Here is a 26206-nt window from a genome sequence, read left to right as displayed (position 1 = left end):
TATGATGATGATGATATCTAACACATCTTTTAATGTCAAATCTGCCAATATTATTTCATTTGACGTAACCAAAATTTTCTTAAATGAATTGTAGGCCTACAGTAAAATTGTGGCTGTGATATTAAAGACACGGGGTGATCTTTGATACAGGTACAAGTGTGTGCATTGTCTTTTGGAAACATATAATGAAATTAATTCTTGATATGTTGCCATTTTACGTTTTTTAACCACATCTTTTCATATATTTTACAAGCAATTCTAATTGATGGGACAAAAATCCCGTTAAAATCATTTTAAGAATAGTAGTCAAACTAGGGTTCATGTTCAATTAGTATAAAATATCAAGAATTCATTTCTTGATATCAAGTAATCAAATTTTTGATACCGGTATCAAGAAATAGAATTCTTGATATAAAAAAATGGTTTGTGTAGTTAAGCAATGGTAATTCTTGATACTTAGAAATAGGCTTAAATATTAAACGGCTTGCCATATATAAGGGCGTATTATGTGCTCGCTCCTAATTCGTGACACTCTTGTTCATCAAAATTCGCCATTTCCAGCATATTTTTTGGAAAGGTAGTAAGCTGATTTTATTTAATATGAATTTATCGTTATCATTTCTTCCCTTTTCCCCGTCAAAAGCAACATTTAGGATTATCGGTAGCTCTAACTTTATATCTAACTTAGATCTAATCGAGGACGAGTCGAGGAGGGTGCAAAATCGCACCCTAACTTATACCGGTACGGTATAGGCCTAGTTATAGTCCGTACGTACTTTTTAGTCGCTGTATTAACGTTAGGCTTCGCGGACGGTACGCGGTGGCCGTGGCCGTGGAGCTCCACCACTGGCACTGCTCTAGAGTCTAGTACGAGCCCAAGGCAATGGCCGTCACCCGTCTGTGTAAGGATGAGGAAAAAAAATCAGAAAATTTTGAAAAACTCCTCTGAGACAGCAGATTTATTAGTCTAGATCAAATCTAGATTCTATCCTAGCCTAAGCCTATAAGCCTAGTAACTAGAATCTAGACTAGAGTCGAGACTAACGTTAGATCAAAAGTTAGATCTACATCTAGGCCAAGTTAGGCCTAGTGAGTACTACTAGTACCACTACCGGTACAAACGACAAGTTAGAAACTAAGTTAGGTCCGTAGTCTAGCTCAGGCCTAGGCGTAGCTGAACTCGGGTTTAAATTAGTTTATAGTTATAGGCTACTCCAACGATGTTGTACTTGTAGACTAAGGCTAAGCCTGTTCATCGATCAAAGGGCACAGATCTCTCTTTAGTCTTTCTACATACCTACATGTTCATTTTTAGACTCCATCTCTAACTTGTTAGTCTAGTCTAGACTCTGGATTTAAAAAAATGCTAAGCCAGGGGTTACTGTATTTTTCAAATTCGCTTGCCGTTAGTGAGGTCAGTAAATTTGGTAGCTACGAGGAAATTATTTGGGCTGAAGTCCACCTTCTGAATAATGACAAACTTCTGGTACTAAAGTAAAGTGGTAGGAGTTACATACATACATAAGGTTCAGTTCTGGACGCAGGTTCTTCTGTTCCTCTAAAGGCTCTATGTCCAGCTCCTGGTGATAAACAGTGACGTCTGAAGAATTAGCGCGGTCCGGGGAGGAACCTAATCAAATTTAAATTCTGCATTACGCCACCAAAAATCAATCCTTTTTTTCAAATTGTAATACATCCTTAGACCAGGGTGACCAGATTTCACAAAATGAAATACGGGACAATCGACAAACAAAGATCAACAAAGAAGGCCACACACAGTGTTAGACTTGTAAAAAAAATATAAAGAATCGGAAGGGAGGGTGAACGAAAGAATGAAGGAGAGAAAGAAAAGAGATGAATTGAGAAGGAAAGAAAAAGGAAAAAAGAACAAAATAACAGAAAGTTAGAATAAACGAAGGATGAAAAAAGAATAAAAGAGAAAAAGGGTTTCCGTCATTCTTTGAAATGAATATAGAAAGAAAGAAAGAAAGATAAAGGAAGGGAAGATGAATAAATGTGTGAATGACAAAAAAAAAGGAGAGAATCAAAGGGAAAAAGGTATATAAAAAAGGAGGAGGAAAAAAAGAATAAAGGAAACAAAGTGTTTCCTTCATTCTTTGAAAAAGAAGAAAAACAGAAAGAGAGAAGGAAGGAAAAGAAAGAAAGAATAAGGGAAAAAAAATAGAAGAAAAAAAATGAAATAAAGAAAGGAAGGAAGAAACAGAGGGAGGGAAGAATGAAGGGAGGAGAGAACGAAAAAAGTGAAAATAATGGAAGGAGAGAAAGAACGAAAAGAAATTAACTGGAGACGAAGAGAGAAGGAAGCCAAGGAAATTTTAAGGAAAAAAAAAATTAAGGAAATAAAAAAAGGAAATTTGATAAAGAAGTAAGGGAAAGAAAGAAAAATGAACAGAGAGAGCGAGAGAAATGTTCAGGAAAGAAAGATAGATGGACGAAAAAAGGGCAAGCAGGAAGGATAGGGTAGAAAAGAAACAAAGAGGGAAAAAGTTCAAACTTCAAGCAAACAAAAAAAATCCAATCATCTAACAAAAATCATAATGTTATTTGGTGTTTTTAAAATGTATCTAAAAACTTTAAAAAGTAAAATGTTTTAGAAATGAATAAAATTTCAAAGTGATAGGCCTACATATCGTCAAACATAAGAATTAGATGAAACATCGCGGCATCGTACACACCAATTAAGACTCAAAACGAAAGCTGAAACATCTAGATCTAGTAATGAAAACTCAATGACTTGTTCCGCCGATTTCATCTCCTAATCATTAAAGGAGAATGAAACCCTTGAAACCAGCTGAATCCATATCAAAGAGAAAAATCAAAGAAACATATTGTTGAAAGTTTGAGGAAGATTGAATGAATAATAAGAAAGTTATGAGAATTTGAATATTGAGATCACTAATGCCATGTAGATCCTCCCATTGGCAATGCGACCAAGATCTGTGATGTCACACACGTACAACTCCCTCATTGCTTTAGTACTTATTTCACTTATATTCTCACTTTTATATAATCTATCACAAGGTGAGGTGTTCTCTTTATGAGAGGACAAGTACAGAGGTTTCACAACATTATATCATTGATGAATCGTTTGTCATATGATTAGAATGAGCAAAAAGAGATGTTTTGGGGTATATTTTCAGTGTCCAAAAGGGGAGAGTTGTTCATCTGTGATATCATAGATCTTGGTTGCGTTGCCAAAGGGAGGATCTCCATAGCATTAGTGATCTCGACATTCAAATGCTCATAACTCTTCTATTGCTAGTCCTATTTTACTCAAACTTTTGTTGATCTTATTCTTTGATTTTTCTGCTTTCACAAAAGCTAACTTGCTCCAAGAGTTTCATTCTCCTTTAATCTGAGAATCCATAATATAATTATTAGAATTTCCCGCCGATTTTGTGATTATTTTGGTGGAAAAACTGTTTATCATGTGAGATTGTTTGCACCATTGAGAATTTGCTCCGATCCTACATGCCTAGCTATAGTAGCCTGCCACACACAGGCAGGAGGCCAGTTCGTTTGCAATGTAATGGGTTAGCAAGAAAATCACCGCAGAACTTGAAAAAGCTTACAGTTATCGATTTAATTGTTGTCTCTGCTTCATCATCTGTTGGTTATTAATGACAAATTCGTCACTTTTAAATGTATTAACTACATGTTGTAATATTCTGAAATACGGGACAAATAGGCGTCCCGGGAAAGGTTTGTCGGGACGCCGGAACAAAGGAGCAAAATACGGGACAATCCCGGGAAATACGGGACGTCTGATCACCCTGTCTTGGGCACCAGTATTCCAGTGCCAGTGGGATTCCTCAAGGTAGTCTTTTGGGTTTCATTCTCTCTGTATGTGAACGGTCTAGATCTACCTGACTGTTACGAGTGATGTGTATAATGGGGTGACCATATTTTGCGCACATTTAAAAAAAACATCATGAAGTTGATTTTCAATCAAAAATTTCTCACAGCTCACACAAAATTAATCAAAATCATGAATACCAAGCGGAAGACAAGATCCAAAATCGAATTCGCTTGACGGAATTATAAAGTAGGTCAAGGGTTTCGCCGGTATCGCGATCTCAAAATTCCACGGAGATTGACTAGTGCGCGCTCGGCTGAAAAATGTCATTAAAAAAGTGTGACCTTAATTTGCGCATGATAGTTTTGCAAGGATTTAGAAAAGAAATCAAACAGACAAAGGTAAGATAATTGTATCAGATGGAGGTTAAAATGCCATAAATTCGGTTGGTATCACATTTTACTTACTTATTTGGAGACCTCCGCTTGCAAACTGGCGAATTCTTGATCATGCTTGTCGAGAAAGTCGGATTTTCTCGGAGCGGACGCAAAAGGGAACAAAATTTGCCGATGTTTTTTTTTAACATATCCATTTTTCTTCTGTAAATAGTTTTTAACCACATAAGTATCCCTTTTTTAGTATTATCAACCAGTTTAGCTAGAATAAAGTTTTGCTTTAAACAAACAAATAGCATATTGTTTCAATACTGAGGGACCGTATAACAAGCCATTAGCCTGGCTTCCAAAGGTCTCCTCGTCTTCCTTGTCCTTATATTACTTTCCTTTAATTATCGATATTTGTTGCTTTTAATTGTTTTCGACATATGCGTTAGCATATAATTGTACATGTATCTTGTTATATGTTACTTTTTCAAGGAGGATCAATAAAGTTCATTCATTCATTCATGTTTTGCCAATATTTTCATTAATAGAGACCTTACCTTCAAGAAAATTACTATACTGGGTAATATTAAGTCGCTCTTTCTGTTGGTGAAGCAGTTTTTTGTTTTTCCATTGTATTTTTTACCCTTAATCTTTGAGTAAATTATGTTATTTTGTGAATCCCCTTTCCCTTTTAACAACCTTTCCGATATAGAATTTGGCAACCTTTTCAACCATGATATACAATATGAGTTAAATGATTGTGAAATTAACATGTGCATAAATAAAGAAGATAACTTATCAAATATTGATCCCGATGTTAACTGCCCTGTACTTGATAATCCAAGTAGATACTGGTTACCCGCTGAATTCAATTCTGAAATGACTTTTGATAATGATGCATTTAGTGTACTCCATTTTAACGCAAGAAGCTTGCATACAAACTTTGAAAATATACACAATTTTATTACAAAACAAATTAGTCCTAATTTTTTAATATATGGATTCAGTGAAACCTGGATGCACCCATTAACTCCAAAAGAACTATTCCATATGGAAAATTATAATTTTTTTCACTGTGACAGAACAAAAAGTAGAGGTGGTGGAGTAGCCATGTTGATTCATGATTCATTGAATGTGATAGAAAGAGTGGATATAAATCTAGCGCAAAACTTATGTGAATCTCTCTTTCTTGAAATTAATATATGTGATAAAAAAACATAATCATTGGAATTATTTATCGTGATCCTGGTTCAAATGTAACTGATTTTAATAACGATGTAAATACATGCCTTAGTAAAATTATAAATGAAAACAAGAATATATATATTATGGGTGACTGGAATATAAATTTGTTGAATAGTTCATCAGTTGCAAATGTCAATGATTTTTTTAATATAATGTATAATAATTCCCTCAGACCCTTGATTAACCGACCTACAAGAATAACACGTTGCTCGACAACTTTAATCGACAATATTTTTACGAATGTATGCGAAAATAATATATCTTCTGGAATATTTTATGACGATACAACTGACCATTTGCCAATTTTTTCAATTACCCGTAATATAAGGTCTTATTCTAAAACAGACGTCGATTTGAATTTTAAGAAAAGAAGCATTAACAAAGAAAATATTGATAGCCTCAACAAAATGTTACTCTCTTTTGACTGGAATCATATATTATCATTAGGTGATGCAGATGATGCATATAATAATTTCCTTGAAGTATTCAAATCAGCATTTAATGTGAATTGTAAACTTGAAAAAAAGACTAAGATTTCGGCTAAAAAGCCTTGGATTAGTCATGGCTTGTTAAAATGTATCAATAAAAAAAATCGACTTCACAAACCTTTTTGCCAAAAACGTACTAAATCAATTGAAATGAAATATAAGAAATATCGTAACATTTTAAATCAGCTTTTAAGATCAGCTCGTAAAAAATATTATTGTGATTTATTATCCAAGAATAAAAATAATCTTAGAAAGGTTTGGCAAATTATAAACGACCTAATGTGTAAGAAAAATAAACAAAATTTTCCTTTATATTTTATGAAAAATAATGTTAAAGTCTGTAATAATCAAGATATAGTAAATTAATTTAACAACTTCTTTTCCAATATTGCCTCAAATACCCTAAAACAATCTGCTCATAATTTCAAAAATCATTTTAGCCAATACCTAAGTAATCCATGTCAATCCTCTATGTATTTTTATCCGACCAATGAATTAGAAATAATTAAAATCGTTAAGGAATTAAAGTTGACCTATAGTACCGGTTTTGACGATATAAGTTCCTTTGTTATAAAAAAAGTAATTTTTTCTATACTTAAACCATTAGTACATATATTTAATTTATCTTTATGTTCTGGCAAAGTACCTAATGGCTTAAAAATCTGAAAAATCATCCCAGTTTTCAAAAAAGGCGATAAACATTCATTTTCTAATTACCGACCTATTACATTATTATCATGCTTTTCTAAGATCCTGGAAAAAATTGTTTACAAAAGATTAATTTCCCACTTAGATAATAACAGAATATTAAACAACTGTCAATACGGATTTAGGGTAGGACATTCATGTGAGCATGCATTAATTGACTTAAATAATACCCTCTTAACTAATATGAATAATAATTACCACTCATTTGGAATATTCCTAGACCTATCAAAAGCCTTCGATCTCATAGACCATAACATTCTCTTATATAAATTAACTCATTACGGTATTAGGGGAGCAGTGTGGGAATGGTTCCAGAACTACTTAATTGATCGACAAAACTACACTTCATTTAACAATTATGATTCTCAATATTCTATCGCCCAGTATGGAGTCCCCCAAGGCTCCATACTGGGCCCGCTTCTCTTCCTTATTTATATAAATGATTTATGTTCAGCATCTTCATTCTTTAATTATGTTTTATTTGCTGATGACACTACTATTATTTCTACCCATAGCAATTTTATATATTTACTGGAAAAAACAAATGATGAATTATGTAAGATTTGTGATTGGTTCGATGCAAACAAACTCGTTGTCAATTATGACAAAACAAGTGTTATGTATTTTCGAAAACCTCATTTATCCCACAATGTATCTTTCGACTTCAATGTTAAAATTAGAAATGTAACTTTAAAATTAGTAAATTCCGTAAAATTCTTAGGATTTGTACTTGATGACAAATTGTCTTACAATGAACACCGCTTTTTTGTTAGTAATAAGATGTCAAAAAATATAGGTATATTAGCTAAATTACGTAATAATCTTACAGAAAAACATTTGCTTATGCTCTACAATTCTTTATTGCTTCCTTATATCTATTATGGTAATATCACTTGGGCAAGTTGTGGCACTACAAAACTAAACCCCATACACATACTCCAAAAAAAGGCTTTACGTATTTGTTCTAACTCACACTACCTAGCTCCGTCACGCCCTTTATTTTTTAGATTAAACACCTTGACAGTTTTTGATATTCATAAAATTCAAATTGCAATTCTAATGTACTACGTAAATCACAACTTAGCACCCCTTAATATGATTAATCTATTTAAATATAATAAAGACTACCATCAATACAATACCCGTTCAAACTCTAAATTCCATTACCCTGTAGCATTCAATCAATCAACCCTTTATTCATTTAAATCCACTGGTCCTCGAATATGGAATTCCCTCCCTTCCACTGTAATTTCTAGCACAAATGTTACTGCATTTAAAACAAAACTCAAAAGTTCACTTGTAATTATGTATGCCAATTAATCACACAATTCATTTCCACACCCTTTTCCTGACCCCCCCCCCCCTCCTCTCCCCTGTAGGTTTACCGTCTTATTTTCTTATGTATTGTTTGTGTTTATTATTGTTACCTTTTCACTTTTATGTACGCTTATATATATATATATATATATATATATATATATGAGTTGGGTGTCCCACTCATCAAGCTTTTGCTTTTAGGGACACCCTAATCATTTAAAGGAGAATGAAACTCTTGGAGCAAGTTAGCTTTTGTGAAAGCAGAAAAATCAAAGAATAAGATCAACAAAATTTTGAGTAAAATAGGACTAGCAATAGAAGAGTTATGAGTATTTGAATGTCGAGATCACTAATGATATGGAGATCCTCCTATTGGCAATGCGACCAAGATCTATGATGTCACAGATGAACAACTCTCCCCTTTTGGACACTGAAAATATACCCCAAAACATCTCTTTTTGCTCATTCTAATCATATGACAAACGATTCATCAATGATATAATGTTGTGAAACCTCTGTACTTGTCCTCTCATAAAGAGAACACCTCACCTTGTGATAGACTCTATAAAAGTGAGAATATAAGTGAAATAAGTACTAAAGTAATGAGGGAGTTGTACGTGTGTGACATCACAGATCTTGGTTGCATTGCCAATGGGAGGATCTACATGGCATTAGTGATCTCAATATTCAAATGCTCATAACTTTCTTATTATTCATTCAATCTTCCTCAAACTTTCAACAATATGTTTCTTAGATTTTTCTCTTTGATATGGATTCAGCTGGTTTCAAGGGTTTCATTCTCCTTTAAACTATACTGTTACATTCATGTATGATTTGTATATATTTTGGTTTGTATATTGATTTTTTTAGATGATTGAATAAAATGAATTGAATTGAATTGAATTGAAAAATATTAATTAGATATTGAGGTGTTCGACCGTGCGCAAAATTAGGTAACGCGCGAATTAAGGTCACATATTTTTTTGCAGATGACATTAAGATTCTTAATCTTAGCGAGATTACTTGCGATCATGATTCTTCTCAGTTACAAGACGATCTTCATGTAGACTCTAGATCCATTACAGTGTTGGTCTGATAAGTCAGTGGTTTTTTAACTTCCATCCCGAGTCTTGAGAAGTGTAAAGTTTTGACTTTTGGTCAGACCTATTATTTAAAAGGTGTCAAATTGCTCTCCCAGGTCATATAACTTGAAGAAAGGCAATGTACATAATATACCGGTAGTCTATATAGTAGTATAGGCCTAGAGCATGTTGATACGATGAAGGACATTGGCATAGATCTAGATGGCGGACATTCTTTTGATGCTCACGTACAAAAAATTGTGTCAAGAGCTAACCGGCTAAGGATGTGTTTTTGGATGAAGATATGTTTAAGAGATTTGTTTAAGGCTTTGGTTCGGCCTCATCTAGACTGGTCATGCTGTGTGGAATCCATACATATTGATGCGCTTGAGAATGTGCAGAGACTCGCTACTCGCTACGTCTTACCTGACTCAGAGATTGAAGAAGCTTACTCTTGATTATACTATAGACGAGCTATAGGGTGACATGATAGAGACCTTTATGTTCTTCACAAATGTGACCCTGATGTTGAATTTAAATTTGATTAAGGTTCTTCCCCCCGGACTGCTACAATTATTCAGACGTCACTGTTTATCACCAGGAGCTGGACAAGAACAGAACTTTTAAAATTTACCTTCTTAATAAGATACTGCGTCCAGAACTGAACCTTAAGTAACCTTACGTATGTATTCGGTCAGTTTTTTGTTTGTTTAAATGGCTGTTGACAGGTTTGGCTGAGGTTTAGAATTAGATTGTGAGTTTGATTGCTTGTCAGCTGATGTACATGATGAAACCAGATGTAACATTCAATTGCCCATAAATATCACATACATGTATATTATGTCACAAAGTTAGCCATATCTTCTTTAATAATATTTTTTAACCTGAACTATATACCTTGTAAATTGCATATTGTGCATTAACTAATAATATGTTAATCAAATTAAATTTGGACTCACTGATGTTAAAACCAACTACAATAATTTAGATCCGTATATTATGAACAAATCATCTATTCTCCACTTAAGCTGTATACAGTATATGTTTTATTTACTCCGATTATTTCATTAATGCTCTGATCTTGTTTTTTATGTTCTTGCTCTTTTTGTTCTTATTGATATTCCTCTAACAATTCTTCTTGCCCTTCCCCTATTGTTAATGTAATCATATTATTTTTCTTGTAGTAAAACAGCCTGATCTGACTTTTGTGAAACAATAGACCAAGTGATGTACTAAAAATGTATGGTTTTCGGGGCATTCTGAGTGTTGGCCAAACGGGTGAATCACATCAGTGTACATCATCGGAGGACAGTCTTTCTCTTGATGGAAGTAGCAGCAGTACTGTGGTAACAGATTCAGTAGATTCTGATTCTACTCCATCGCCCGTTCTACTTGGAGGTTTGCGATTGTAAGTAACCAGTTCTACATATAGTATTTTATAGGCTATTGTTGACCGAGATATCAACATCAAAGTTTAACCTCAGCAAGTATAATTTCATCTAATTTATTGACATTACAATGATATATTGATTGAAACTTGTATAAAATATTTTTCAGATCTTACATAACATTGCAAGGTCAAAGACCATGAATTAAAAAAAAATCAAACATATGTGGTATCAAGACTTGAAAAAAGGGTCAAAATTCATTTTATGTAAAGAAAGAAAAATTATATGGAGATATATGTTTTCCAAAAGTAATTTATGAAATACATTTTTATTCTCAAAGTTTTTGGTCTATTAAGGAGCTATGTGTCATTTATGTCTTGTGTAAATATTTTGAATTTCAAATTCAATTATTTTCATAGGGTATTTTATAAATCAAACAATTGATATATCATTGCCATGTCATCAGTGGTATTGCATTAAATCAATAAACAAGTCAATACCACAATTAGTTTCACAAAACTGATTTTTTTTTCCCGAAGTATAAAACTGATGTTTACCGAACCAACATGTGAACTATTATTTGAGGGAAGATCACATCAGACATTATTGTACTCACTCTGGACGAATGGAAACTGTTTCCATTCGTCCAGAGTGAGTACAATAATGTCTGATGTGATCTTCCCTCAAATTGAATTTTATTTAGGAATCTGATGAAAAAAAATGAAATTATTTTGTTTTACTGTATTATATATTTTGCCAAACTTAAATTTCAACAATTTGCTTCAGTTTTTTTCATCTGGTCTTCTCAGAAATAAAACGCCTCGGGGTAGCTTTTTGTTTAGTAGCGCTTTGTTTTAAATACTGTCCATACTGTCAATTGAGCCATCCGTTTTTATTTCAATATTAGTTGATAACCATGAAAGCCCTTATATTTATGCATATGCCTACTTAGAATTTAAATCAAACGCCTCGTGCATGTGCAAGCAAAATCATCAATGATTTCAATTTGTTTCATTCTTTGTTTGTATTACAATGATAATCGTTCAGGCTGCAAAGGAGAGAGTGTGGAATGCAGAACAAGTCGAAATACAGTCATGTTAAAACATACGGTAAGGTATTCATTTCATTTTTGTAAAGGAAGATATTACCTTGTAAAGGAAAGACTTGTGCAATTAACAGGCAGGTTTCATATTATTAGCACCCAAGGCGATGTGTTTCGTGTTGTTGTGTTCGAAGTACGTATACTAAACAAAAATCTTCCGAACAAATACAAGGTAATGGGTATACACGTAATGTTTACCCTCTCCCACATGCCGTAATGACCCCCCCCCCCCCCATAAAAAAAAATATAAAAAAATAATAAGAAAATGAATGAGGCGGCCTGATATTTCATCTCGAATGGAGCAAAAGTTTAAGAAGATGTGAGCGAGCGAACCGAAACAACAAATCAAATTTTCTTTTGATAGAATTTGACATGTATTTTCAATTTTGTGGTTTCTAGTGATGGAGATGCTTGTCATAATTTAACACATGCGTCCCTAACATGATAAACAACATATCTTTGCATTTGTTTCTAGGATGTAGAGTTCTTGTAAATTGAGCTTTTTGATTGGATTTTGCATGTATTTTTTATGTAACATTTTGTGAGCGTTATGCAATTCGACTTTTTGGCGCCTATAGATACCCTTGTAATAAACCGTTTAATGAATAAATTATAAATCGATTTAATAATTCACTTTCTGTATTTTTCACTTTCCCTTTTTTTTCTTGGTCATGATTTTTTTTAGAGGGGGGGGGGGGTAATTGGCTTTCAAGCCCCCCTCCCCATCAGTACGCCAATCATACCCCAAAATATGTTCTGTTCTTTCTCTCCACTACAGATGATTCAGAAAGTTCACAAGATTCTGAATCTATTTTAGACCCAACGAATAGGTAATGTTTCTGTTTTTAGTATTTTTTAACATGTTTTCAATTAGCATGATTAGATGATTCCTATGTTACAGTACTATTTTACCGGGAGCCATTATGATAAAGGGAACTAATATATAATTAGTTCATAATGCATTACACTATTTTGGTTGAGTAAAATTGCTTTAGTAACCCTCAAATTCAGAAGTTTTGATTTTTTGTTTGTCTTCACCAAGCAAAATTATCAGACATGTTATGAAAGTGGATATGCGTTTCCACGTAAAACCAAGTGATTCTATTTTCTTTTGTTTTCTGAATTGCAAATTTGTTCTTGTGTGTTTTTATATATACCTTTTTTCACCGTTTTACGAAGCGCTTCCTGCTCAAATACGATGCTACATCATATCTTATGCCCTTTATTTTCCAGTCGCCTATTTTTCGCAGTTAATTACCAATGCATTTTGATTATGTAGAAAATGTTTCTAATCAAAACCGAATGATTGGTAAAAAATATATATATACCGTGTGAGTACAAAAAAAAATTGACACCTCACAAATCCCTAATTTAAGATTAAGTATGTCACAAACGTGTCATATATGACTGGAAATAATATCTTCTCCCAAATAATTTGATACCATATTTACGGGGTATGTGTTAATGCTTGGATGATCAGGAGGTATTCTTTGCAGTGATATAGATTTAGATTTGCGCCAAAGTAAGGCATGAATGCAATAGATTAACACCAGATGCCAATGAATTCATAATCGTACATGAGTCAATAAACGTATTTTCAAATCCTTTTTCAATGAAAACACTAAAAGTGTTTATTGAACAATTATAATGTAGATTGCTGAATAAGTGTTATGTAATGGATTTTAATGCAACTCGTATGGGATTATGACACCATTGCCAACTGAATTCATTCATTCAGTCATGCCTTACTTTGGCGCAAATAAAAATTTACATCACTTCAAAGAATTCCTCCTGATCAGCCAAGCATTAACAAATAACACGCAAATATGGTATCAAATTATTTGAGAGAAGATACTCTTTTCAGTCATATATAATGATTATGCATTTTATGACACATTTTTTCTTAAAATTGGGATTCGTGAGGTGTCAATTTTTTTTTTCTATTTATTTTTTTTACTCACACGGTATTATACCGTGGAAGTGATATCGATCAACAGCTTCTTTCAATTTAAGATCAAGATAGTTTAAACGATAAATGTCCAGTACAATCGTATGAGCTGTAACAATACTTCGAATCTTGCTTTATTGTGTTTTCTAGCTTATAATAGCTTTTTATTATATTATTTCATTTGTTATTTTGTCTATTGTCTATAACACTACTTGTCGAAATTGTATGATCAAGAATTGTAATGGTACAACCTGAGGTGACGATAAGTACCTTTATCTTCAACAGGTTAAAAGGGCTCATTTTTAATGAGATGGGGCACAAACACACCAGTGTCCAAGCACTGACAGATGACTCCCGAACTGAAAGTCTGGTCAAGTGTGTTGGTTCTCCAGGATCAGACAAAGTACTAATATATCAAACAAATGGTAGAGAAGACAAGGTCGAAGATGAAGACCCGTTGTCGACCATTCCGAATTTTCCGCAAGATTTCCGAGTTCATCTCGCTACTCAAAATCTGAATGTCCTCCGTTGTGATTCACATGCCTCGCCGTCCATTGAAGGTATCGGAAAAAACTTACATGACATACACAGACCGATGAGCGAATCATATTCAGAAAGGAATCCTGGAGGTGGAATAGCAATCATGGATGATATCCCAGTACACCCTTCCTTTACTGGCTGTGAAACCACCTTCCTATGTGCTGGAGGTTCGTATCACACATCCTCTAGTGTATCAGACCTTACAAAATTTCAGGGTAATTTGGAACGCCCCGAAAAAATGAGAAAGCCCGTAGGAAAATCAGAACAAGTCCATTCGTATGATTCCAGTGAAGAGGTTACCCAGGTTGATGGAAGTGCTTGTATGTTTTCAGACTCAAGCCCAGTGAAATCCCCGCTGGCTCATTTCCCGTTCCCTTGTCCTATTGGGAGTGATATTGACAGGAGTGAAGATCAGCAAACCGTCGAGTGTAAATTCAAAACAGGCATTCACCAGGAAACCTGTGAGTCTTACGATACTAGTATATCTTTTAATGAAAGCCAAAGCGGAAACATCTCTTTGGCTCAATTTTCTAGTCAGGTACAGCTAGAGTCAGGTTCTGTTGCCCACATATCCACGCCTACAAAAAGCAGCACTAGAAGTAGTGATCACCCTATTCACAAAGACGACTTCAAGTGTAATAAAGTTGGAAATATGAGGAAGGAAGATGCGACTGTACCAAACTCTTCTCTGGAAAAGTTTTCTACGGTTTATGCAGTGGAGACTGGTGAAGCTCAAGCTATTCAAAAATGTTTGGAAGATAAACACAGTGAAGGGACTGCCGATGCCCTTTTTCCAAATGGAAGGAGTTCAGATTCTGAAGTCATGCTGAGAGTGAGAAGAGGTGGCAAGAGAGGGAAGGACGGAAAGAGATCATCCAAAACCATCAACCAGAAAGGAAGAGTTTCGGAGAACGCTCCAAGTCTTGATGATTTTAATGAGGTTACGAAAAGGAGTCAGCGAATGAATGCTGGAATTCATCGTAGCGACACAATAGTAAGTCCAATTAAAAAAATTCTTATTATGCTATATTTGCTATTTTTATAATAACCTATTGGTCGATTTTAATCATGAATATTACACTTCCGGACTTCTCTAGTCAAAATACAGGCGGCAGTAATAACCCTTCCAGATTTTGTTTTTTCAGTCGCTGCAGAATGGTTGGGAGCTAAAAAAAAAAATCATAATTAAATGGTATATTTTTGCTTGTTTTCATTGTAACAAATAGTGGTAGCGCAACACAGGAGCGGGATCCAGGATTTTCCAAAAGGGGGGGGGGGACAAATTTTTCGGAGGATATTTCGTTCCCGAAAATATTTGACAAGCACCCCCCCCCAAAAAAAAAGAGGTTTTCAACCATAAATTATGAGTATTTCGTACCCGAAAAATTTCGACAAGCAAAAAAAAAAAAGGTCTTCAAGTTCAAAAGAGGGGGCACACTTATGTTTTCATGGCATTTTTAGATTACAAATTTTTAATTTTGCTTCTCAAAGGGGGGGGGGCATGTGCCCCCTGTGCCCCCCTGGATCCAACATGACCGAATGAAAATATCCTGTTTTGTGTGAAGAAACATTAAAGGGGGAATTATATTGAAGTAAACATTTACCCCCATGAATCAAGCAAAACTCAATCAGGTTATGAAGTTTGGCACTTTTCATTCTTTGCTAGTAATAAACTCCACATATTTTATACATGATTTTTTTTTTTACAGGAAAACTGCTGATTGTCAGTATACATGGCTAGTGTAAACACCTTCAATAATTGGACCCTAGGCCGGCATATTTTTCTTTTTCTATATAGTATGTGCTTTATTTTCATTGTTTAACTATTTGGTTATGTCTCTTTTTTCATCGCAGATTCACGGACGTGTTCTTGAATTGCGAGGGAAAATGACTGAAATAAAATGGAGCCAAGACAAACTTAATAAATCGCTAACAAAGCCTGAAAAAGTTATAAAAGGTTAGATATATTTTTTTTTTTTTCACCAGTACCTCCCCCCTCCCAACTAGAAAACTTGTTATGCGGATTCAATAGAATCATTGTAACTTCAATTTTGGGGGTGGGTTGGTCCGTTGCGAATCTTTCGGATCGAACTATTTCAAGTTTCCATTGATTCACTGGGAGCTTTGGTATACAGATTAGTCTTGGCTTGAAGATATGCAACACTGCAAGGCAAATTTTTCAATTGTGTTGACACAGTGCATCATGGCATTAGATTGGAAAAACCTTTTGAAATACAAATTAAGCACACCGGGTAATAAATACCATTCATGTATATAAAATTCCTTTCAGTTTTCAAATTAATTTTCAGGCACGTCAGTGCAATCGGAAATAATAATCACCGAAGAAAATACATGCATTTTATTTTTTCAATGATTTTTATTGACGCGAATGTGACAATGAACCAGGTTTTGTTCCATATATAATAGTTTGCTTTGAATTTGAATAAAGTAATGATGAAAAAAAAACCACGATCTTACACTGTAAAAAATGAAGTGCTAATTTAGCACTTACAGTGCTTGTATAGTGATGCACTACGAGTGCTGATTTTTTAGTTCAAATTTAAACTAGAAAATCAGCACTCGTAGTGCAGTCACTATACAAGCACTTTAAGTGCTAAATTAGCACTTCGTTTTTTACAGTGTACCTCTAAAGTCAATTACCCATAATCAATGGAATGCTCCAGGCTGAAAATATTCATATTTCGATAAATAGAGTAAAATTCACAAAGGAAAATGCTGAAAATTGATCAAAATCGAATAAAAAAATATAAAAAGTTATTGAATTTTAAAGATTTGCACTATTCCGGTGAAACAATTCTCGGTATGTCTTCATGAATATTCATTAGGTGGACTGGTGATGTCATGTCCCCACTTCTTTTGTATTTTATTATATGATATGTTTATTAAAAAAAATTCTACCAACTAAAACAATTGGATTGACAAGTGATCAGGTGCATTAATTATTTATTGCTCCAACCTATTTCATCCTAATGGAGGCACATCTTTACTCATGTATGACAAAAATGAAACAATTATGATTTCATATAATAACATAAGAAAAAAGAATAAGGGGATGTGACATCATCAGCCCACCTAATGGATATTCATGACGACGTGCATATAAATGTTTTCACAAAATATTGCTAAACCTTAAAATTCATCAACTTCGTTATTTCGTCATTTCGATTACAGATGCAGGTGTGGTGGGTCAGCAACTAGATACACTCCAAAGCAAACTACGGCGGATCGCTGATGACTTGAAAAAAACAAAGAATGATCTTGAACGATCCCTCTTTGACCTGCGGTTCGTTTACAGTCAGAAAAAGCGCAAGATCTACATCGAACAGGAGCTTAAAAGTGTAACAGATATCCAGCAGACTTTACTGACACGACTAAAGGTTCACCGGCAAATCGCTTCCAGGTTGCAAGATATCATCCGAAAACACTCTGAGGAACTAAAGGGCACCAGAAAAAAGCGGGCAAAGCAAACACTGGCACTAAAGAGGGATAACGAGGAAACGCTTGGAATGACGTCTGGCGATGGAAGTGGGGCTTCTTCTGAAAATGTGAGTTCCGTTTATCTTTTCAAATCTTTATTATTATTCTACGGGTGACGGAACTATTCAATCTATAGTTTATTTGATTCAACATGTCTACATCTACTGAAGATCAGCTAAAGTACATGTATGTACAATTAGGAACAGAATCATTCACACTCCTTAGATTTTTGGTTGAAAACATTTTTTCTGCAAAAATAAAGCAAAACTTACATTAGCTAATTGCAAATATCATCTCCTAAAGTCAAAACTTTACAGACCTCGAAAAGCCTCGGACACACAATTACCGGTAATGTATCAAGAGTATATATCCCAAGACCCAACTTATACCGATCAAGAATTCACATGAGTTCGAAAAATTTTGAACATTGCCAGATTTAGACAAGACTTCTTACATATTTTTATACAAATGAAGTGTAACCAGAAACTGGATTTTTCTTACATTATTACTAAATACATTCATTCTTAGCCCACCTTTCATTCTGCAGATAAATATAAAACAGCAATTTTCTAAGAGGTATGACTGATTATGTTGCTCACTGTACACTGTACATAAAACGTTGGATTAAGGTCTATTTTACATTAAAATCACTATACTTTGAAACCGTAAACTGTTTACTTCTAACACAAAAAAATCGTTTGTAATCATTAGAAAATAAATGTAATGAGGAATGTCTATGAACGGAATAGAAGGCACGATTTCTTGAAGGTTTTATTACGTACAGGTTGTTATCCATTGACAGTTTCAGTAAAATCTTTAGATTTTTGACCACCCCTTCCCCTGCATGGAATACAGTTCTATTTAGCATTGCGATTTTATTGAATACAGAGTTTTCTCGATTCTGTTATAAATCTTTAAAAAAAAACGGCGAAAAACTTTACATAGCGACACACTTTAAAAGTGTTCTTCATGTCTGCAAACTTGGCATCTGAAATGTGAAAGGGGGGGGGGGATTTTTTTTGCCCTTCAAAAGACCCGCTATTAATAGAGCCAGTATTTGCTTGTGTTAACTTTATTTACTTTTCCGTTGATATCTTATTCATGTAGGCTACCGAAAAAGCGGCAACATGCACTGAAACAGAGACTATCACTGAGGAGAAGCAAAATACCCTTCTTCAACAACTTGTGGAATCTCTTGACGACTCTGAAGGCAATCTACTCGTCAAATTTATGTCAATGTTGCAAAACAAAGGGAATGTGGAACTTCAATCATCAGATGCAAAGAAAACACTACCTTCATCATGTGCAGGAGACACCGAAGAAAGAAAATCAGCTGCAATGAAGAACATAAACACGGACAGTTCACTAGGTGAAAAAGGCATCTCAGCAAATCTGTTAAAACCTGCACAGGCGGAGATCTTTGAAGATCGACACAAATTCTTGGTTGAATCTTCTCAAAAGGATAGAACATTATCATCCAGAGGAGTGACTATAGACTCTGATATGGATAACACACCTGATGAAATTGAACATTCCTCTTCAGGAGATTGCGGCGCTGAATTGATGTCAAGCAGCGATGATGACATGGATGAGGTGTCAGTAGAACCCGGGGCTGTTGGTGATGTCCATGATGCCGCAGACACAATAGTATCAAAGTCAAACTGCTCTTTAAACAAAATAAAGCAAGTTACGTCAATTGGAAAGGTTGCTCCTGAAATGGTTAAAGCCAATGAAAATATTATGAATACCTTTCCGAATTCCAAGTCTTTGGAATGTTTGGGATCTAGCTATGGCTGTCCCGTATCAAGTGATGATCAGTTCGGTAGCGTAATAGCCGATCAGAAGAATGTTCAGTCTTCACCGGAACAAATAAGCAACGTTCTTTCTTCAAAACAAACAAATGCACATTTTCGTCCTCTTTGGAAAAATCTTGACAGCAGTGCCCAGCGATCCAGCTCGGGGGTTCAATTCAACAAAGATCCTTCAGGGGGATATAAGCCTACTGGAAAATTGCAGTTCGGATTGGGATCAATACACAATGCCTCACTGTCGGAAAACACCAAATATTTACTTACTTTCCAGCAAGAAGGGAAGGATGTACCTAATACTCGACAGAGACTGTCTGGCCATGTGGGTGCTCCCTTACAGAAAGCACGGACAGTTTCATCCACCTTACCTGAGAATACGTTTGATTTTGAGTATTCGCATAACAAGCAGCTAAGTCATATTGACAGTATCATCATGGATGCAGCTAATTGGTCACATTTCAAAGGAAAAGCTGTGGTCCAAGGACCAACTCCAACTCCAACTCAGCATAAACCACATGATATCTCCAAGGAAACGCCGGTATGTTGTGATAGGAAAGATGAACCAATAGGATTGAATGCAGACAAGAGAAGGAGGTCTGTTCTCAGTGGGTCTTGTACAAAAGAAGATGTTACTACACAGTCGGCTTATCAGAAAAGGTGTATTCCAGATATGAAGTTATACCACAAGGTATGTATTGAGATCAAATAGTGTTTTGTCCATTTCAAGTTATATTAAATTCGTTAAAACTTGATTTAGATTCATTTGCTTAATGTGTAAGGCCCGGGTGTATGGACATATATTGTAAGGAATGATAAGGTATATTTTTGCACCCGCTGGCATTGTATGTCCTTTTTATTGACTTTCAAAAGCACAACCCCCTTCCTTACAAAGCAGTTAGTCCCCGAATCACAGAGCAAGCTTTACGGTATACAGTATAAAAACTATACATGTATGATTTATGGCTATTAAAAGTGCATTTCCCCTGCCATGCCTGCAGTCAATAGTTTCACCTTCCTACCTATGCAGTTTTGTGACTCTTTAAACGTTTTAGTTCTTAAAGATCCAATTGTCACTGTTACTTTTTGTCTCAAGGTTCATCTAATAGAAGAGAATGAGCTCGTACCATATACAGAGATCCTTCCGAAAGAGATATGGACGACGGACGACATCGGTCTGGTGAGAGTGCCTCAAGAATTCATCGATGAAATAGACTTGTGGTAAAAGTCACGGATAAATAGATGTTTAAATGGTATTTTAGATACTCAAATTTATTGAGTGGAGTCAGAAGTATTAGTACCATAGGAATACACAAATTGCAAGCGTTTTCATCAATCTAGATATCTTTTTCACGCATTTCTTAAGTCATGATTTACAACTGCACTTTTAAAGCTACCGTAACTAAATCAGATACGAAAATGGGCATGTTTAATGTACAAGCAGCACGTCATATGGCCATGCACCGGTAAGATTCTCCCGTCGACCAATCAATCATCGAAGTACATGTAGGTAGATACTTCATGAAAAAAACGACTCCCAATAATAATATTTGTTATTTATTGAGATATAGTTCATTTCTGATACACAAATAGTACTATTGTGCTCTTGTGTCCCTTCTTGTGAATTGAGGATGAAGATGAAGTGATGAAAAAACATGGAAGACTCCATTTTTTTTTGGGGGGGGGGGGGGCTTGTGATTTTTTTGTTTCCTGGTTCTGTCCGAGAGTGTTCTGTCAATATTATTCATTTTGATAATCAATGAACATTACGTATTTTAGGGGGTGTTTTCTTTATTATTCCTTATGGGTTTGAAATGATAATAATACGACGCTGCTTGTATAGCGCATATCACTGCCCTTGGGCGTCTCTATGCGCTTAATAGGAAAATATAAAAAATGGAGGATTAAAGATATTATGTAGACCGTCTCAATCATAAAACCGCGTAATTCCAAAGTTTAGGGGCAGCATAACAAAATGAGCTCTCCCTACAGAACTTGTTCTGAATTTAGTTAGGCAAACACGTAAAGGAGATTGCCTTGTTTAAACGAAAAGGGATTATTGGAGAATTGTGTTATGTCGATCTTCATTTTGGTTATTATATATATATAAATATATATATATATATATTATACTATGTATTTTGTTTTATTTAACGAATACAATAAGCCTGAATGAAAATACTAAGCAACTAGCAAATAAAGCAACCGAAATTATAATTTGAATATATTGGCTCGTAATCTAAAGTCCGGTTTAACTCAGGCCATTGCCGAATTCTGTAATAAAATTATGGGAAGCTTGTTAACATTGTATGTTTATTCACTGTATTGTGATCAACAGGCTACAATGGCGAAGAAAATGAATGCAATGAATGACAATTATCAATGATCCATGTAACAGATAAACTGGTAAACCAAACCTGTACAACCTGGTACAGTTAAACATTTGTGTCACAATTGACAATCCATTGTTAAACCGTAACCTTAGACCAGAGTTTCAATTAAGTCCGAGTTAAGAATACTGGTAATTATGAACAGGTATTTGAGTCTACAATGAGTAATTCCTCGTGTTGCCAATATCAATGTGCATGTCGTTATCAGAAAATTTCTCATTATCATTGTGACATTTTTCTTTGGCTATTTAATTGCAATGCTATTGAGAGCCGTGAGAATTTAGCGGGCTGTCCCACTTCACCCAACCACCATATACTAGCTGATTAGTATTTGAACACGTACTTTCATATCAATTTATTTTATCGTTCATTACATTTTGCGGGTATTGGTTTACACTGATAAGAAGCTAACTTCGACTGATAGTTAACTTCTACGGCAATCTGTACATGTCAACGGTCGCTCGGTCATTCGAGAATATGCGTGACTGAAGCGTTGTATGTCTCGCCTGCACAGCGCAGCGAGCCTACAGGCGCCGCTTTTCCGACGGCGGCAGCGTCGTCAACATTGAAATCTTAACCCAGGTTAAAAGTATATCGATCTAGTACATGAAAATTAACATTGAGGGTAAATGAGGTTTCACTGATCATCTTGCGTAAGTTTCAGGTCACATGACAAGGTCAAAGGTCATTTATGGTCAGTGAGCTTACCATGTTTTGTTTATCAACATTGAAATCTTAACCAATGTTAAATTTTGGAAATGTCATAACTTTTAAAGTATGGATCAAGTTCAATAAACTTGGACATATTATATTTATAAGAGTAATCGACTTTTTGCTCGTCAATTTTGTTTGGGTTTCGAAAAAGTTACAAATTTTGATAACCACTTTGTTATGCTTCACTAAAAATGATTTCTGTACCCTTCTTGATTTCTAGTTATGCCCTAAGCTTATAGCTAAAGCTGTTAAACACTTGCTAAACAGGTGCCATTTATATTTTTGTTTACACTCACGCATTTTTATTTCATTTATGTATGTATTTCAAATGTTTATTTTGCCAGAAAAATAGTTTTCAGTGAAATTACGTGTACTAAATTACTTGATCCTGTATCCTTTAAGTACTATAATTCAATTCAAAACACAATGCAGAATACTATAATAGAAGCCGTTTTTTTATCAAGCCTTCTGTTTTAGTATAATTTAATTCGAAACACATTGTAGAATACTATAGGCCTATGTTAGAAGCCGTATTCTTATCAAGTCTTTTGATTTTCGAATATTTCCAATGTTAATTGTCTCATGTGTATACATGTATAGTAGAATAACTTGTTAAAATGGAAAGGGGATTGTTGAATTATGTTATGTCCATCTTATTTGTGTACTTTTTAAAGTTACAAAAAAATGATATTGTAGATGTATATTGTTGTATTGAACGAATACAAGTAATAATTATATCACACGCAAACCCTTTAAAAGCAAGTTATTATAAACGGAACATTCAGTCTGCAATGAGTAACCTCAAGCCCCCCCCCCCCCCATATGCATTATCCATGTTCACTGGCGTAAATCCGTGTTGATGGGTGGGGGGATGACTGAAATATTTTGGCATTTTTTTGCAATCATGTTTTTAGATATGCAAGGAATTGTCATTGATATGTCCACAGTGGCGTACCGTGGGTCACGGCATTGGGGAGGGGGGCACCAGCAATTTTTTTGAATCACTAAGTGAGTGCGCTAGTGAGCGCGCGAAGCGCACTAAGTTGCCAGTTATACTGACCTAATAGAGACATTTTAAGGACAATGTCATTAAACGGATATGTATCTCACTGATCAAATAATGCGAGCGCGAAGCGCGAGCTGAAATTTTTTATATTCACACCTAAAAAAGGACAATAAAATCAAATTTGTGTAATCATGATAGGTACCTGTCTCGCTAAACAATGTGAGCGCGAGCTGAAAACTTAGATAATTCAGACCTGAAGTGGGGTATTCTAAGGTTTCTTTGTAGGAATTAACTAGGACCATACGTATTTCATTAACCAAATGATGCGAGCGCGAAGCGCGAGCTGAAAATTTTTGATATTCAGATCAGAAGAAGGGACATATTAAGGACTGATTTTAGGAATTCATGAAGAGCAGACATATCTCACCAATCCACTAATGCGAACGTAATCACGGATAGGATATGTTTCATATATACGAAGACCTTAACATGGGGCAATCACTTTTGAGTCATGAAAAAGAAGCATATGTCACTACATAAAACAATGATAACTCAAGTGCTAGGAAATATATTTGGTTTATATTGACTTGAAAACGGGATGTTTTAGTACAACAGGATTATATATCTCGTTAAACAGACTATGCGAGCACCAGGAACAATAAAAAAAGACGCAGGCCCTGGGCAAATTATGTTTCATAAAGTTGTAATGTAACATTACATAATTATAATATAATATAACATTATAATGAATAATATTTTCTTCTTTCCCACTACGTTTCTCTTCCTTTCTCCCTTTTTTCTCCTTTTCCCCCTTTCCCCGTTTTTTGTCAGCCGATGGGGGGGATGTGCCCCCCATGCCCCCCGTAGTTACGCCACTGTATGTCCATATGGCAAATACCCCTCCAATATTATTATCTTTTTTTACCCCATGATGGTTTAATGGTTTTATTAGAGATTACATTCAAAATTTTTTGACATTCCATCTTAATCCCTTCCCAAAGACCCCCACATTGATGAATTGGAAGAAACAGGGATTTCTCTTCAATGTTATAATAAGGACATAAGTATTTCGTTTTGGAAATGGTGAAATGGCTCTTTATTTGCATTTTATGATTCAATAATATTGTTTTATTTGTTAAGCGGTATTTTAGGAAGAATTTTCACCAATAAAACAATTATCTCTTGTGATTTTTTTTCATTTCTTTCGTAAAAAGTGGGGGGGGGGATGTTTGTACAGGCCATCCCCCCCTCCTCGAAAAGTGGGGGGGATATATCCCCCCATCCCCCCGGGATTTACGCCAGTGTCCATGTTCATACCGTTATCAGAAAATATATTATTAATCATTGTGGCATTTTACATACAATGCAATTTCTATTGAGAGTCGTGAGAATTTAGTGGGCTGCCCCACTACACCAAACTATTAACTAAAATGAGCACGTACAACCATGTTTATTCATGATATTACTAATTACGTTTTGCGGATATACATAATTTTGACAGAAATTAAACTTTCATGGCAACGGATACCATATGATATCAGTAATTCGGCAGAAAGCTTGAATAAAGCGTTTTAACCCCCCCCCCCAAAAAAAAAAACACTCCACAAAGCCAAAACATGATAGATAAAAGTCGGTAGAAAGACAATTATATTCCGTCATTATTGAACAGAAAAAAACACACACAGAACAATGCAAAAAGGAGGAAGGGGGAGGCTTAAATTAAGCAATATGAGGTGTATTGACCCCTCCCCTCCGCTCGCGTATTTTACTTTTCCTGTGTTTTTTCGGCCTTTTTATTTTTCCATCCCCAAGATGATCCCTTTGGAGTCTTTGAATTAGGCTACAAGTCTTTGATTTGGTATTGTCATTTAATTAAGTAAAAGCTTTGCAGTTCGTGCCCAAAACAATGAATGTCAATTAATTAATCCGTATTCTTACGGAATAGACCATATTCTCGCACTGGGAAGAAAGTGTAGGAAAAACCGTGTAGATGTTGGGCCACACGAAAACATGAGCAGCTGTTTGCAATAGCTTGAAATAATTTATTTCAATTCCTTTATTGTTGAAACACCTTAGGTCTGTTGCCTGGAAGTCGGCTTACAGTAAACATATAGTAATGATTGTTAACTTTATAAACAAACATTGTTGAAACTGTCATATGCTTTTTTCACATGCCTATTTTGTTCATTGCTCTCGTCACACTAAAAAGAAACGAAACTTCCCTAATATTTTCTTGAATGATGCATAGCAAATAAATGATTACGAAACTTAAACTTCAAGTAAATCTGGTAATCATTCTAAAACTACTTTATGTCATAAGTCCCAACACCATCCTAAAACATATGTCAAAATACAAGTTGGTTCTCTTCAGCTGCAAATGGAATAGGCAAATTGTTCAATGTGATTATTGCAATTTTGTAAAGCTCATGCATTATCAATATCGCTTCGAAAATGTCTAATCTTATTGTCTTTATACTACTACTGCTTCTACTAGTAGTAGTGATAGTAGCAGTAATAGCAGTGGAGGTGGTAGTACTAGTAGCCATACAACTACTATTACTAGTAGCAGTAGTAAAGAAGTAGTAATAGTATTATTACTGCAGTATAAATAGTTATAATATTAACACTGTAGTAGAAGTAGCTGTAGTAGTAGTAGCAGCAGCAGCAGCGGCAGCAGTAGTAGTAGTAGTATAGGAATAGTTTTAGTATTTACTACTACGTCATATTATGATGTATGTAGGTTTGAGGTGGTCGGTCACGAATATGTACAATAAG

General features: G+C 34.8%; 1 protein-coding gene across 1 annotated transcript; it reads left to right on the top strand.

The window, feature by feature from the left end:
* Nucleotides 1–13772: 13772 nt before the first annotated feature.
* Nucleotides 13773–20977, top strand: LOC129253628 (uncharacterized). The gene is made up of 5 exons (XM_064095745.1): nt 13773–15012; nt 15873–15975; nt 17211–17584; nt 18624–20012; nt 20418–20977. Exons 1-5 carry the CDS (start codon nt 13789–13791, stop codon nt 20544–20546), a joined length of 3219 nt encoding a protein of 1072 aa, XP_063951815.1. The 5' UTR covers nt 13773–13788; the 3' UTR covers nt 20547–20977.
* The last annotated feature ends 5229 nt before the right edge of the window (nt 20978–26206 follow it).

This window comes from Lytechinus pictus, chromosome 2 (assembly GCF_037042905.1).
Source record: "Lytechinus pictus isolate F3 Inbred chromosome 2, Lp3.0, whole genome shotgun sequence".
Taxonomy (NCBI): Eukaryota; Metazoa; Echinodermata; class Echinoidea; order Temnopleuroida; family Toxopneustidae; genus Lytechinus; species Lytechinus pictus.
Note: the sequence above shows the minus strand (reverse complement) of the source record. Positions and strands in the feature narration are given on the sequence as shown.

Coding starts and splice junctions, on each gene's coding strand:
- LOC129253628 (XM_064095745.1), top strand. CDS start 13,789: ATGGGGCACAAACACACCAGTGTCCAAGCACTGACAGATGACTCCCGA. Junction 17,585..18,623: donor GTGGGGCTTCTTCTGAAAAT/GTGAGTTCCGTT, acceptor TTATTCATGTAG/GCTACCGAAAAAGCGGCAAC. Junction 20,013..20,417: donor ATATGAAGTTATACCACAAG/GTATGTATTGAG, acceptor TTTTGTCTCAAG/GTTCATCTAATAGAAGAGAA.